This window comes from Octodon degus, unplaced genomic scaffold (assembly GCF_000260255.1).
Source record: "Octodon degus isolate 3935 unplaced genomic scaffold, OctDeg1.0 scaffold00127, whole genome shotgun sequence".
Lineage (NCBI taxonomy): Eukaryota > Metazoa > Chordata > Mammalia > Rodentia > Octodontidae > Octodon > Octodon degus.
The window spans coordinates 1,241,660-1,257,924 of record NW_004524703.1 but is presented as its reverse complement, the minus strand read 5'-3'; the positions used below and the strand labels follow the sequence as shown (position 1 = coordinate 1,257,924).

The 16,265-nt window shown below is 51.9% G+C and overlaps 1 protein-coding gene across 4 annotated transcripts in view; it reads left to right on the top strand.

Moving 5' to 3' along the window:
- The first annotated feature begins 772 nt into the window (after positions 1-772).
- CUNH1orf198 (chromosome unknown C1orf198 homolog) overlaps positions 773-16,265 on the top strand; it is a 22,943-nt gene continuing 7,450 nt past the window's right edge. For 2 of the 4 annotated variants that reach the window (XM_023700867.1, XM_023700865.1), the window contains exons 1-2: positions 773-1,110; positions 12,334-12,384. In XM_023700867.1, coding sequence (XP_023556635.1) covers positions 796-1,110; positions 12,334-12,384 — 366 coding nt within the window. In that variant the 5' untranslated portion in view covers positions 773-795. Of the gene's footprint in view, positions 1,129-12,333; positions 12,385-16,265 lie in introns of all 4 variants that reach the window. The other 2 variants (XM_023700866.1, XM_004640821.3) reach the window with 1 other exon arrangement.

Below are 16,265 nucleotides of genomic sequence, written 5' to 3'. Positions count from 1 at the left end.
CAGGTAAAGATATATTCCTGAGATCCAGTGAACGTCTGGAGCTTGCTTTCAAAACGGAGCACTGGGCCTCATGCACAGTGCAAGGAAGCGCCTGGGTGGCCTCCTCCATCCTTTCAGAGAGGGAACTCACTGTCCATGGAGATGAGTCCGGCCTCCCCGGTGGCTCGGTGTCCCCGCCCCCCAGAGAGTCAGCCTCTCCACCCCTCTCGGAGAACACCTGCCCGGCACTGGGGAGGGGCGGGGTGCCAAGCGCTGCTCTCCAAGCTCTTGGGCGGAGAAGTTTCCTTTGTCAGCGTGACCACGTGGCGTCATGGCGGTCGCTGGGGGCAGTCATTGAAGCAATCCATTCTGACAGCTGCGAGGATTTATGGACTCCCCAGGTCGCAGGATCCTATAGAGGACAGCATTATGGCCCGGCCTTTGGGTTCAAGAACCGGCCTCAAGGGAGGGAGGGGAGAGAGGCGGGGCCTGGAGATAGAGAGGCGGAGCCAATGGTGGAGGTGGGAGGGGCGCGGCCCCCGAGGCCAAGGGGGCGTGGCATAGGAGGAGCGCAGGGGCGGGGTTTGAGGTGGGGCTCGGAGGTAGAGGGCGGGGCGAGAGTGGGTCGTGCTGGGGCGGAGGCGTCTCGGGGCGGGGCAGAGGGCCCACTCCAGGCTGCAGGGCGGGGTCGGGGGCACGGAACACGCGTTGATTGGCAGGGGGATGGGGCGGGACTCCAGGCACGAGGCGGGGGCGGGCACGGAGGTGGGGACGGGGACGCCGACGGGGCGGGGGCGGTGCTCTGGCGGGCAGGGTATGGCGTCCATGGCGGCGGCGATCGCGGCCTCGCGCTCGGCGGTCATGAGCGCGAACCGGCCACTGGACGAGCGGGAGCGGAAGCGCTTCACCTACTTCTCGTCTCTGAGTCCTATGGCCAGGAAGATCATGCAGGACAAGGAGAAAATCCGCGAGAAGTACGGGCCCGAGTGGGCGCGGCTGCCGCCCGCACAGCAGGACGAGATCATCGACCGCTGCTTGGTGGGGCCGCGCGCCTCAGCGCCCTCGGACTCCGGAGACCCGGGGGACCCGGCGCATTTCCCCGGCCTGCGCGGGCCCACGGGCCAGAAGCTGGTGCGCTTCGGCGACGAGGTTGGCGCGGGGGCTGGGAGGATCTGGGAGGGGAGGGCGCGGGCCCTACGGACTGGACGGAATTCTGGAGTGTCTGCCCCGGTTCTGGTCCACCTCTGCTCCTTGACCATGGGTGAGCCTCAGTTTCCGACCTGTGAAAGCGGGTGGTACCACTCATGCCTGCCGCGAGGCACTCAGTGCCCGGTGTGTTAGTGTTTGTGAGGAGCTCCGGGAAAGTGAAATGGCCGAGGAGAGAGAGGAGAGGAAGCGCCTTCCAAGGTGAAGAAGGGGCGACGCCCACTGCCTGAGTGCTGTCCCCAGTAAGCTGGGTGTGCAACCTGTGTTCTGGGGATTCGTGTCGCGAGTCCGTTTTTGTAGTGAAAAACCAGAGAGGGGAGAAGTTTAAGTGCTCTAGCGAGCCATTGCTCCTAGGGAGGGCGCAGACCTGTAGAGGGACCATCGCTGCGGAAGGGTAGGAGAAACTGCTGTGAGCAACTCAGCCCTGAGTCACAAAGGCCCCTGGAACCGGTTTGGTGCCCTTGGAATATGCAAAAGTGGCTAAAGTGTGGACGTGAGCGATCCAGTCTCAGTCCAGGTCCCTGCTGAGGCTGCAGGAGGAGGAGCCCGGGAGTTTTCCGAGGAAGTTGTTTGTGCATGTGGAAGGAATTCAAGTTAAGAATAAGGTTTAAGCCAGATTTTTCAGGCTGAGTATGTGGAGACATACACTAATACAAAATGTTTGTGGTCATAAGCCTACTTTAGGAAGTGTGGGAGAACGGAATTGTGCTGCCAACATTGCCTTATTCTGGTGGAATCAAAAGAAAATTCTCCTCTGGGCTTTAAACTCCAGGGGCTTTGCCAGGAAAAAAAGCATGGGTGTGGTACACTAGGGAGATGAAAATGTAGGTTTTAAGTGGTATTCCTAAAGCTAGAACAACTTCAGTGAAATAAGCACATCTGTGAAGATACGTGTATGGTGCTTTTGCTCAGGTTTGGATAATGACAGAGCAGTTAGCTCCTCATGGAAGAATCATGAATTAATAAAGCCTATCGGAAGTGAACCAGTAGGCACTTACACGCATTGGGGAGTGACCGTCACTGGCCCTCGCTGCGTATCCCACTGGGAGGAGTGGTATATTTACACATCATTAAAAAGCTAGGTCACATTGGAGGGTATGGTTACCAGGAAGGAAAGATGGGGCCAAGTATTTACTATAATCCCTAATCTGGTGCCAGAGTAGGCTATTTCTGAATTTGTAGACCCAAGGTAACTTAGAAACAAGTAAAACATGTGTGGTGGCAACTACATTCCTTTCCAAGAACAGCCAGGCCTGTTTTTGAGAGTTGAATCTCACCTTTGCAAAAGCGGCTTGAGATCTGGCCCTGGAATTCCTCAGGCCTTCTCTGGCATGTTGGCAGAGGGGCACACAACATCTGGATTTTAATGATGTTGCCCAGGCTAGCATTTTTGCCTGGGGTGGTTGTGGGCTGGAGTGGCAGTGGGAAATTTTTATTCTATCAGACTGAATGAGAGGTTGGCACTTAATGAAGTCTGTGGTCTCATTGTTGCCCCCAGAAAACCTTTCTTGAAGAAAAGGCAGCTCCTGGGCACAAGGGATGATAGGTGAGGGCAGGATAGGGGATGCTACATAGGCTGGTTCAAATAGATGGCCCAGGATTGAGTAAGAGGACCCCGCACTAGATTGAGTAGGGCACTCCATGCAGTCTCTTCCCACTTGATTTGTCTTCTAACATGGTTTCAAGAACTTCCACAGCTCTTTCAGTAACCCTGAAGGGTACTGCCTGTTTCTTTAAATACCTCCTCTATTGCCAATACATTTTTGTGTCTCTTAGAGCAATATTTTGACCTGTTCCACTTCCAATCTGGGCTGGTTCACCCCTCCTTGGGCAACCTGGTGGTTCCCCACTCCTGGGAGGTCATCATGTGGATGCCAAACTTAGTGCAGATAGCCAGTCAGCATAGTGAACTGCAGCCCAGAACTCTTAGACTCAAGCAGTCTTCCCACTTCAGCCTCCTGAGTAGCTAGGACCACAGTCCTGTGTCATCAGAGTCCCCTGGTGAGAGTTACAGAATTCCACACTCTGCTATGTCCTTCCCTGCAAACAAGCTCTGAATAGGTGATCAGGACATTTGGACAGCCAGTGCATCCTGTTCATGTGGCTCTCCTTGCCTGCATCTCTGATCCAGGGAGTGGGTGGAACTGGCAAAAGTGGTATTTCCATATGCCAGCCCAGGACGTGATTAGGATTTTGCATGCTGTAGAACATGGAGTGCTGAGACCGAGGAGCCAGGCAGCTCCATCCCCTCATCAGCAGCTTTGCATAACCAACTGCTGCCTTAGGCCAATATCTTCCTCCTGCAGGAGTCAGGAGTTCTGTTAGCTGCTCTCTTACTCTGGGCTTTGGGCTCTTGGATTCCCAGGTTCCTGCTGCACTGCCATAGGTTTTTTAAGGCCTGGTGGCTTTCCTGCCCTGCAGTTGTGGAGTACCTGTGGTCAGCAAGCCTTGCTGAGCCACTGCATCCAGTGTCTCTTGCCACTGCATCCAGTGGCTCCTAGGCTGCCTACTGTGGACCTCACCCCAGGTCTGGACTCCTTATAGCCTGGGTGCTGGCCAGCCTACTTGACTGGGTTTTTAAAATAAACTAATTTAGTTAAAAAGTTGCAGTACAGTATTGTTAAACATTTCACACCATGCTGAAGCAGCCTTGTAGAACAATTTTTTTTTTCATAGAACAATTGATAGGATCCATCTAGAAGTTTTCTCAACCTTTAAGTCTGTGTTAGGTTTGAGTTGCTGCCTGGTGTCTGGGACAGATGGGGCCTCCGCTTCCTCTTCTGTACTGAATTTGAGATTGACTCTGTGTGGACTTGGGACAAGTGGAGCCTCCCCTTCTTTTCCCACTGTCACACCCCAGACTTTTGTCTTCCTTTGGAACAAACTAAAGTACTAACTTGAAAAGTTGTTTTCTTAGTTATTTGAATTTGTTTTTTAAGGAAGGTGAAATGCATAAATAAGAATTTTCTCCATCTGTCTGGCATCTCCATGTATGTATAGAAAAGATGACAGGGTGAATGTGGCTTCTTATGTCCTCTGCCTGGTGTTCAGGGCTCAGCTGCTGGGCAGGCATTGAGATGTGGCCTCATCCAGATCCACAGGCTGTGCAGGGACAGCCAAGGGCAGCCTGTGGCTGGACCCACTAGCATCCCCTTGGATGGAGTTAGAGGGGTCTTCACTTCAGTTGGCACCTGCCTGGAGCCTGGGACATGTGGCAGTGTGACCACATGGCCTCCCCTTCCCAGGCACCTCTGCCCACTAGTTCCTGTAGGAGTGTGGTCCAGTGGCAGCCAGGGAGCATGTTTTGAAATGACTTGTTCAGGCCATGCAGGGTGGGAGGGCAGGAAGCTTGTGGGCAGGCATGAAGTCCTCTTTTAATGGACAGGAATCACTTTCACACCCAAATTGAGATTTCTATACTACTGGGAAAAATGGCCACTTCAAAATAAACGAATGAATGACTGCCCACCAGACCTGTCAGCTTCGACTTCCTGCTTATTTTCTGTTCCTTCCCTTTCAATTTCCTCCACCCACTCTGTTCCCTGGTCCCATTACCACAGTGAATGGCTCTGGTTCTGCTGCCGCTGGGTCTCTGAGTCTGCATCCACAGTGGAATGCACTCACAGTTATAACTACTTTCTGTCTGGGAGCTGCAGATTTGTGCTTCCGGTTTTGGAAACCCCCATTTCAGCAGAGTTAAATATATCCCAAGCCAAAAGGAAAGGCACCAATTCCATAAGTATGTACATAGTTGCTAGGATTAGGCAGCTGGCACAGAAGAGCACATTTTAACCATCCTTCTCTGTTGAACAGATATATTTCTTTAGAGCAGTTTTAGGTTCATAACAGGATTGAATGGGAAGCACAGAGTTTCCAGTACCCCCAGGCAGATGGTGTCACCACGGTCAGTACTGCCTCATGGGCGTACCCACTGTGGTGCCTATGTGGACACCTCATTGTTACCCAGAGCCTAAGCAGACACCTCATTGTCACCCAGAGTTCGCAGTTCACATTAGGGTTTGCTGATGGGTGCGCACACTCTGTAGGCTGTGATGAACGTGAAACATCAGGGTCCCCCAAGCTGCATCTCGCAGAGTGGTTTTAGGCCTGAGCACCCTCTGAGCTTCTGTGCACCCCCACTGACCACTGATGTCAGGCTCCACAGTTTTGCCCTTTCCAGAATGTCATACAGGAACTGTGCAGCCTGCAGTCTTTTTGGATAGATTGCTTGTATCTGGTAGTTTGCCTCCATGTCATTTCATGGATTGATGGATCCTTACTTTTTTTGTGGCGGAACCGGGGATTGAACTCAGGCCCTTGTGCTTGTCTGGGAAGCACTTATTCCACTGAGCCATCTCCCTGGCCCCTTGGATCCTCACTTTTTAGCACTAATACTCCATTGCCTGGGTGTACCACAGTTGATTTATCCATTCATTTATTGAAGGACAATTTGGTTGCTTCCAAATTTGGGCAAGTATGAATAAAGCTGCTCTAAATATCTTGTGTATAGGTTTTTGTGTGAACAGAGGTTTTTAGTTCAAACACGATTGCCTCACTCCCTTCTTTAATACGGAGACTGGAATTTGCCAGTGCTCATACCCTGATCTCAGTTGCCTGACAAGTGCAGGGTGCTGTGTACCCTGATGCTTTATACTGAAGTGGCCCAAAGTCTCGGGGTCTTTGAGGTACAGACAGCTCACCAGCAAAAACGTACCTCCCCATGGAGGTGCCATACAGCATTACCACACAAAGACGGCTGTCAGCGTTGGGGGCTTTCTGTGCTTTTTCCACAGGCTCTGCTCTCCAGCGTTCCTTCTCTAGCTTCTAGCATTTCTCAGCTTAGGCCAAGATCCCACTGTTTATCAGCTCCCCTAACCTTTGAACTTCAGGGGTCCATGACTACTCAGAGTTTCAGGGAACAGCTGCAGGGTTCTGGACACTGCTTCTGAATCATCTAAGAAAATGCAGTCTATTTCTGGGGACTTAATAGCTGTCATTCTGACTTTTAGAAACAAGGCAGTCCTAGTAAGGAGGTAGTATTTAGCAAACTGTACACCCTATTCTGCCCCCGCCTGATGAGAGTGTTTACTGTTGATAGCAAGGTGTCTCCTATAGTGTGAAACATTGTTATTAGACACAGTGACAGGAAGAACAAAGAAGCCTTTCACGGAGATTTGTGGAGGCTTCTCGTCTGCCCTGGTGGTGGTTGACTCCGCTGGCCTCTGTGTCAGAGCTGTGAGTCTGCTGGCTCTGGGTGGGAATGCCAAGACCAGTCCTGGAACTGTGGGCCCTCATGAGAGTCGCCTGAGCCAGGGGCTTTTCAGGGAGTTGTACTGAGGAGGAGGGCAAGAGCATGCAGGAGGGAGTGCAGAGGGCTTTTGTCCATGGCTTGGCCTGCACGGAGCTGGTCAGACAGACATGGACCTCCGGGCACCAGAGGGCAACTGGGGTCCCTTGGGTCTTGGGAGTGGTTGAGCTAGAAGGGACCCCCATAAGACAGTGGTATCAGAAACAGATACCTAGGGAAGGTTTTGGGCTTGTTTTCAAAGTGATGCTGAAGGGCCTTACAGAGATGCTGGGTATGAGCCACACCCAGCCCCTGTATGTGTTGTGTTTTAAACCAGGTGGGACCTACAGATTCTACTTAGGAAGAGAGCACCCTAGGTGGGTCTAACTTCTAGCAGACCCCTGGGCTGGGCTCTGGGTCCTGGAGTCAGGTGTCTGGGGCCAACTGCCACGGGCTCCTAAGGCCCTTTCTCTGAGGGGTGGACCCTGTAGGGATAGGGGACTGTCTGCTGGCCCCAGAAAGCGGCTTGCCCAAGCTCGTTGCCTTTCTTGGTGCAGCTTGTGGGGGGACTGAGTGACCTCCACTACAGACAGTGCCCTCCACAGTGCTGTTTGTCCACACACTAGTATCTCAATGGTACATTTTTCCTAAAGTAGGAGACCAAATGCTTAATCTTTTATCAACTTCATGTGGAAGAAATGTTAATATTTATAAACTTTCACCACATTTGAAATGAATCCGAAGTCCAGAGTTTCTCATTTTAGAATAGTTTTGCAATAGTCATGACTTTTACAGAGAAATCATGACCTATGATTAATGAGTGTTTATGACTAGATATTTACATAAGTCGTGTTACCAGGATCCATTAGGGTTTTTTTTTTTTTTAACATTTATTGTGTGTGTGTGTGTGTGTGTGTGTGTGTGTGTGTGGCCAGCTCAGCCCACCAGGGGGCACGGCTGGCTGGCATGTGGTGCTGGAGGATCGAACCGCGGTCCCTGTGCTTTGCCAAGCTTGTTCCAAGTAGGTGCTTTAGACCACTGAGCCATCTCTCCAGCCCCCCGTTAGGGTTTTCATGGCAAGAAGTCGCATTGACTGTAGCGTGTGACGGACATCAGTATGTCTGACACTGCCTGTGATGCGTGATGTGCTGGTAGATGCTCTGCAGCTGTTTGGGGGAGGCAGCGGACCCTGGTCTCTGGCTGGTACGTGTGCGTTACTGCATCTGCAGTAGCAGGGTGGAGCAGGTGGGCAGGGTGGCAAGGAGCACAGCATTGCTGCTGTCCCAGCTGACAGGTGCAGTAGACCCCGGGAGCCTCAGAAGCACCGCCAGTAGGGAAAGGTGCTCACATACTTAGGAAATAAATGATGGGCTTGAGAATAAACTTTTGTAGAAGGGGCACACTTTAAAAACAATATTTTTAGAACAGTTTTAGTTTCCTAGCAACACTGAACAGCAAGTACAGGGTTCCCACAAACTCCTGCCCCAGAGTTGCCACTGTATGTACATGCCGCCTTCCCCACCGTCAGCAACCCGGATCCGACCATCCACAGTGGTGGCTTTATTAAGTGAAGCTGTGCTGATGCTACGATTGTCCCACAGCGTTGCTGGTTGATGTCAGACTCCCTCCTGGTCTGCTGCCACCATTGTGATGTCATATGGAGTACATTCATGGTCTAGTCGCGTGGGATAGGTACTCGAGTCCTTGTCCCACACCTGCTATCCCTCCTTTCTCTCACCCAGGGAAACCACTGACAATTCCCCCTGCTGCTGTTGTTTTGCCTTTTCCAGCGTGTTGGATGGCTGGAATCAGGCAGTCTGTAGCCTTTTCAGACCAGCTTCTTTCGTTGCATTTAAATTTCATCTGTGTCTTTACATGGCTATTGTGACAAAACATATAAAACGTAAAATTTGCTGTTTTAGCTATTTTTAAGTATACAGTGGCATTTAGTGTCCTCACAGTGTTAAACCATCACCTCTCTCTATTGCAGGATGTTTTTATTATTTTAAAGTGAAACTCTATATCAATTAAACAGCCAAACTCTATACACACGAAACAATAACAGCTTATCCCCCTCATTGGCAACTTGTGCTTCTTGTCTCCATGATTTTGCCTATTCTAGGTATTTTATTTCAGTGGAATCATACAGTGGTGGCTAGCACTGACTCACATAGACTAATGTATTCCTAATTATTGTAGAATATGTCAGAATGCCATTTCTTTTAAAAACTGAATTACATTCCAATGGATAGAGCACATCTGAGTTACCCCTTTACCTATCAGTGGACCTCTGGATGGATTCCACTTTTGGCCTGTTGAAAGTAATGCAGCCATGAACGTGGGTATGTAAGTGTGGAAGTGTGGCTCTGCGTTCATGCCTTGCGGTACATACCTTGGAGACGAATCGCTAGATCATGTGGCAGTTGTGTGTTTAGCTTTTTGAAGAACTACCGGGTTCTATATACAGGTCACAACTTTCCACATTCCTACCAGCCCTGCTCTCTCCACATTCTTGCCAGTGCTTGTTATTTTCCATTTCTTAAAAAGAATGGTCATCCTTATAGGTGTGAAGTATGTTACTTTTGTTTTTAATACAATGTATTAATTACAAATTCATGCACTTTAACTTTTAATGATGGCTGTGTTTCACAGCAGGAAACAAGAAATCCCTACATGTTCCATAGTAAGCTTTCAAGAAAGTATGTCTTCCAATACTACAATGTGTGTGTGTGTGTGTGTGTGTGTGTGCATGTGGGTGTATTTTTAAAACACTTTACTTTGGGACATAGAAACTGAGTTGGATAAGCATTTTGAGGATGAGAGGAGCAGATGCTCCGGGCCTCTGGAATGACCTCGTAGAGCTAGCTGAGGACCAACAGAACTTCTCCTGTGTACTGTGGCCTCAGATTGTTGCTACACTGTTTTTCCTGGCGTCTCCTCGGCTTTTCACTTTCTCCTTGGGGACTTGGTGGCAGGAGGCTGGATTCCGGAGGAGAAACCATTTCCAAGTGTTGCCTCTGACGTAAACATCTCAGTGGAGAGCAGTTTGGCCCCAAGAGAACTGCTCAGATACACCGTGGTGCTCAGCTGATCTCTGCTCTGAGTGCATGGGGAAGGCGGGAGGGCTTGCGGGCAGCCCTGGAGCAGAGCAGGCATGTGCAGTGGTGGCTAAGTCTGTCCTCCTGTGCGTTGCCTGGGGGTCTGGTGGAAGTAGCAGAAGAGACAGCGCTCTGGGCAAGTGGGATGCTGTGTGGCATGCGCGTGAGGGAGAGGGGTACTGGCACTCTTGAGATCCTGGTGCCATTTGCATCCTGCAGCCTTGGACCTGTCCCTGAGCCAGCCTGCTTGTGGCTCGAGTGTACCACCAGCAGCTAACATCCAAGCTTCCTTCACATTCTTGTTTAGCAGGTTTATTTTTGTAAGCACTTTAGTATTTTTTATGAGCCCAGAATTGCAAAAATCTAAGGAATCTGCTCCTTGACTGAATTTTTGGCTGGAACAAACAGTAGACAGTTGACGGGACACCAAGTTGTGGAGAAGTCACAGTATGTCCAATCTCAGTCTGTGCCCCACATGGCGTCTCAGCTGACATGGCTGCCACCACTGGAGACTTGGTGTGCCAAGCTCGGGACTCATCTTATGCTCCTCAAACTCACTACTGAGTTACTTCCAAAGCCCAAAGCCTTCTTAGTATAATCTTAGCTTAGATTATGTAATTTCAAAGGCAAGTCCTAGAGCACCGTGGTGGGCTCAGTGCTGCGTTCCCTGGTGATCCTGCGCCGGGTCTGCTGTGCTGCCTCCTGCCTGCTGTGGTCACCACATGCTGCCTCCTTACTCTCAAGGTGGGGCTGGTGGCCCCAGCATCATATGCAGAATAGATGGCACTTTCCTTCCAGTGGCTTCCTTTGTTTTCTGAAAACAAACCCTTTGTTTTATTATTTTTAAGAGAAACTTAGTCTTGGGAGCCTTGTAGTTGGGAGATTGTAAGGTCTCTTAACTCAGTTCCCTGCCTCCACAAGGCACGCAGAGGCGCAGGTGGCCTGCGGTTGCCATTGCCCACTGGCCGCTGCCGGTGTGGAGCCTCCCGTTGCCAGGGTATTGACACAGACGGCCATGGCTACTTTCGAAGGAGCAGAGTTCGGACATTGGGTTTAACTGAAATTCCAAAAGGGAAGACAGCTGCCCTGTTTGTGTTCTTCAGAAGTTTTGCCCAATGGCCTTGAGTAGTAAAAAGCAGGGCCAACCAGTTGTGAAATCAGCATTACCTTCAGATGGTGTTATGTAGGAGACCCAGTGATGATGGCTGGTGACCCTGGGGTGTTCCTGCTCTGCCTGGGGACAGCTGCACTGCTGCTGGCCATGTGACTCTAAACTGCACCTGTGGGCAGATCAGGACTCCAGCCCCCTTCCTTCTGCTTTTTGGCCCGCCCAGGCTTGTGAGGTTTCCTGTCATCCTTGGTCCTCTCAGTTTCCTGCTGAGAGCCTGCAGTCTTTGGTCCTCCCACACAGGTTGAGGAGGTTGAACCTTGATCCTGTCCCCAAAGGTCACAGAGGGGAGAGCTGTAGCCAGCATACATCTCTACCCACAGACAGTGTTTCAAGAGAACTGGCTCAGCGCCCCACACTGGAGCCTGAGGGAGCTCCTGTGGTGTGCCCAGATGGGGTGGTGTGGAACTCCTTTGCTCCTGGTTGGAGTGTCTGCAGGTGTAGACCCTGCTCTTAGGCTGTGTCATGGGGCAGCGAGCTAGGTTTTATGTTGCCTTGTGACCCTGAGATGGCCACTTATGGGGAACTTGGGGAGTTGTCAGGCAGTTCCCTGGATCTGGTTGTGGCTGTTCAAAGGCAGCTCTGCTCATGGCTCACTGTAGCTGGGCTGAAGGGCTGGCGGGTCTGTTGTGTTTGTGCTCCACTCCCCCAGGGGCCTGGCCTCTGCCCCCTTCTCTGCCATCCCAGATAAGGAAGAGCCATCCTGCAGTCTGGACCTTTGGGTGGGAAGAGATAGGATGTACTTGGTACTTTATGTGAGTTAGCTGGAGTTTTTATTTGGTGGGGGAAATAAAGTATGTGTGTAATAATGTTAGTGTCAGGCTCGATTAAAATATGTTAGCCTATTTCAGTCTGTGTCACCCTGTTTGGGTCCAACAGGTGTGACTTCCAAGGCATCAGGGCACAGATAAGGTACCACAGGGGGTAGAGGAGAGTCCTGGGGTGGGGCAGGGCCCACAAGCCATTTGCTCAGGCTGTGTCAGGTCCACAGTGTGGCTCTGAAGGGCTCTGCCTGCTGTGCTCTGCCGGGAGGGTTGGCATCACTAGAGTGAGTACCTGGGGTAGTGCCAGGTACTCATTAAATCAGCATTGTTTTCTTCCCTGGCTGTTTACCAGGTCTTTCAGATCTCTGTAGACACATGGAGAAGCAGGAATTCAGATGGGCTACTGATTCCAGGCCAATTAGGGCCTTAGCTTCATTTTATCCTCACAAGGGTGGTACAGTTCTCCTTTACCAACCAGACCACTGAGGCTTAAAATGCTATGATGTCCCCTGGGCACACAGTTTGCACTGGTAGGGCTGGAATCAAGCTTGTTCTGCTACAAACTGAAGGTCAGTTCCACTTCCACACTGTGGCGCTGGGCTGAGTCGTCAGGGGCCCCACTGAGTCCCCTAAGGGTCAGGCATGAGTGAAAAGTGAGGCGGATCACCTCCAGCAGAGAGCACCCTCCATGTAGAGCACGGGACGTCAGCTTGCTCAGGGCCACGAGCTGGGGGTCATTCCTGCGTTTGGGTTCCTGTACATCCCTGGTGGATGCTTATGTGGGGTTATCTGAGTTTGGGCATCATATTTATTCTTGAATTTTTATTTCAGGACATAACTTGGCAAGATGAGCACTCTGCTCCTTTCTCCTGGGAAACAAGGGTAAGTTGGATTAAACTTGGATATATTTGTCCTTTTAACAAGAATCAAGTAGCTATACATTTTCTGTCAGCATTTGTTAGGCTTTAGGCTTTGGCCCCACTGCTGGGCTCAGGGAATATGTCCATTGTCCAGGAGAGGGCTGTGAGGTTAGATTCCTATGTGGTGGGTAGGAAGCCAGGGTTACAGCTGGCATCAGCCAGCTCTGGTGATGCCCCGATGTTTTTGGTGTGGCTCCAGCATCCAGCCAGCATGGGCTCAGGACCAGACCTGTGGGGCTTCTGAGCTGTGCCCCTGCCCACCAGAACTGGAGATTGCAGTGGCCCTGCTCCCTGGGGCAAAGCATTGATGAGTGATTGTATGTGGGTTGAAGTGTGTGAGGCTTGCAGATGCCAGTGTGGGACATGGCCGACTCCCATTGCCTTCGCTACAGTGGTGAGAGTGTGGAGCCTGGCTGGCTTCCAGGAATCCCCTGGTCTCTGCTGCCCTTAAGATGTGCGTTCATGAGTAGGACAGTGAGTGAGACAAGAAAGGAAGGGGAAGGCCAGGGTTTTCTGAGTTCTAGGACATTTGGTGCTGTGTGTGTATGTGTGTGCCCCAAATAGGATTTAGGTTGAGGTTGGACCAAGGTATCAAGTACTGATGCTCTAAGGGCCTGGTTTCCTGGGCTTTCAATTGTCCCTGCAGTTTGAGATCTGAGCCACTGCCCCACCCACCAGGGATCCTGGAGGCCTCATGTTCATTAGGATCTGTGTCCTGAAATGTCCCACTGGGATTCAGGTGGGTGGGATGGCCACAGGCCCTGTGTCCACAGATGGCATTTGGTACACAACTGCTGATTGGAGAGAGCAAGCTAGCCTTGCACATGGCCACCTGGGCAGTTGAGATACTCTCCTGTGAGAGGTGATTGGGGATGCACAAATCTGTTCTGCCTTTGTCACACCATCATGTTAGGTACCAAGCATCCAAGATATAAAACATCTGTGTCTAGCTTGTTTCTTTTTAAATATCCACTGCAGATTAGCAAGGAACCCATGTGTAAGCAGAGGCAGGTGAGTGGGAACAGGCTGGCAGGAGCTGGAGTATGCCCAGGGCCTGGACTTGGGGTGTGGTGACAGGGCTGGGCTGGAGTAGCATGAGATGTTAGGAACAGTAGGTGGCAAACCCACCTCAACCTATGTCTGCTGCGGTCACAGGGCAAGTTGGCAGTGGCCACTCATCCCTTCCCTGATATCCAGCCAGGACTGACTTCAGTCCTTATTTACTGTGGCTGCCAGGTGGGCAGTGTGTGAGCAGGGTCCCACTGAGGGTCCCACAGAGGGTCGCATTGCACACTGGAGGGAAAGGCTGTGCCTGCAGGTTGTGAGCTACAGCCTCGGTGTATGGGGCTCCCTGTTCTGGTCCTCTTGGATGATGCCATGCTGGGGAAGGCAGGGAGAGTCAGAGCAGGGCAAATCCTGGGAAGCTAAAGCCCACAGCATGCCCTTCACTAACAGCCTCCCTTCTGAGGCCACTGTGTGACAGGACACTTGTTTAATGTAGTGTAAGTGACTTCCTGGGACATGGTGGCGAGGCAGCCCTGGAGTAGCCACTGACCCAGGCACATCCTTGGGGCTGGTGTGGGGAGTGGCAAGATCTGGAGCAAGGCAGACAATGGTCCGCCCAGGTGACATCTTGCTGGGGCCAGCTGAGCAGGGATCAGCAGGGCTGTTCTCTTGATGTCCCTGCATCTGATCACTTTTTGTCCCCCAACTCCCTCACCCACCTTGCTCCTGTGCTGTGTGGGGCTGGGCCACCTCCCCTGCTGGGCATGTCTCCAGTCAGAGAATTGGGTGGAGTCCCGGTTGGGAGTGGGTGTCTACACCGCTGCTCTGTCCTGCTGGTCCAGTCAGGGCAGAGCAGCCACTGCCCCAGGGGAGGGGGAGGGGGGCAGTGAGTGTCTGGGATTAATGTGTCAGCCGTGTCACTCCACTTGGTTGCTAATACTGCCCCCCCTTTTTATTTGTCATCCTCAGTGTTTAGATTTTTTATGAATTGTGACTACATGCATACCATCTATCATAACATTTACCATGCTCGTCCTTTTTCTTGGTGCTGAGGATGAAGCCCTGAGTCCTCGCATATGCTAAGCACACACTGTACCACTGAGCTGCACCCCCACCTCGTTAATGGTATTTGAGTACACAGTACAGCGGCATTTACATGTTGCGTGCACATTGTACAGCCAGCAGCACTAGCCATCAGGACTCTTGCAGTTATAGGATTGCGCGTTTTTACAGAGTATGTGCACGCACTGTGGAATGATTAAATCAAGCTAGCTAACATATCCAGAGCTCTTCCCATCAGTGGAGTTGACTCTGTACCCACTGAATATCGACTCCCCAGCCCCAATTGCCTCTATGGAAGGCAGGCTGGGAGGGAGGCCTGCCTGTCCCAGAGGGGTGGTCACAGTTGTCATCTTTTCCACTCATCTGTCAGCTTGGCAGACATGTGCCCCTAGGGACCCACTGCATTCCTCTCTCATGCTACTGACATTTCAAAGGAAAAATCCTAGCACTCAGAATGCTCCAGACAGGGAGAGGCAGGAGAGGAGAAGATTCTTTGCATTCCCCAGGCGGTCTGGGGTGAGGGTCGGGAGAAAGCCTGTGGAGGCAGGGCAGGCCGCGCAGGCGGAGCTGGCCCCAAGGACTCACCCATCTCGCTCCCCCACAGCTGTCTGGCTTCTCCCTGTCCAGCCTATTCTTCCTCTTGATGTTCAGTGGGGGTCGTAAGTGGTCTGGCTGGGGACCAGTTCTCCTATTCTAAGGGCCAGTGTAGACCACTCCAAGTACGGGCACCCTCCGGCCTGATTGTGAACACAAGCAGGTTCAGGAAAGCCAGGTGACTACCAGGGTGATTGCATGAAGAGAGGCTGGACCTTGGAACTGATGGGCCATCACACTGAGTACAGTGTGGTTCCACACACGGCCTTGCCCTGTCATCTCTGTTCTCTTCTCCACCAGGAACATATTTCTGAGAAGCCTGCCTCCCCAGCTGGTCACATGTGCTGAATTTCTGGGTGCTGGGTCCTCTCCAGGGAGACCCCATCTCTACTCAGTAGCCCCCTCCCTCCTTCTCTTTCACTGTCCCCACCTCTGTCCCTGCCTCAGACCCTTCCCTGCTTTCCTTGCAAGTGGGGTAATGTGCCATCCCTGTGGCTGGGACCCTTCCTGTGTCTCCCCTGAATCCCCTAGCCCATGCTGCCACCTACACACATGCACGGTCTTCCTTGCCTCTGCGTGTGCTCATTCTGACCCTGTGTCTATGAAGGGCCTTCCTGCCTGCTTGCCAGCTCTGCATAAACCTCATATCTGACCACCCCATCCACAGCATGGCCGGGGGGGGGGGGCTAGTTCCCTGCAGTCTGCACAGCAGCCCCTGCCGCAGAGGAGGAAACCAAGGTATAGGGTGGGGCATGTGGTTGAGGTGGTGCTCAGAGCAGGGTGGAGGGGGAATCTCACATCCTCTGTGTGACTGTGGAGAAGTGCTTGAGATGGAGATGTGGAGTGACTTTTCTTTGTCCCTATGGGTGACAGGGCCATAAGGAAAGGTCTTGAGGGGTCCCTTAACCTGGGCCATCCGGGCAGCCCATTCACTGTACGTCTCAGCCTGCATGCCCCCTTGAGTTGTCCAGGACCCCAGCTGAAAGTATCTTTATAGTCCCTGCACCTCTGGGCTCCTGCCCAATTTTTGTTTTTTGTTTTTTTTTTAAAAATATTTTTTTAGGGCTGGAGAGATGGCTCAGTGGTCTAAAGCACCTACTTAGAACAAGCTTGACAAAGCATCAGGGACCGCGGTTCAATCCCCCAGCACCGCATGCCAGCCAGCCCCGCCCCCTGGTGGGC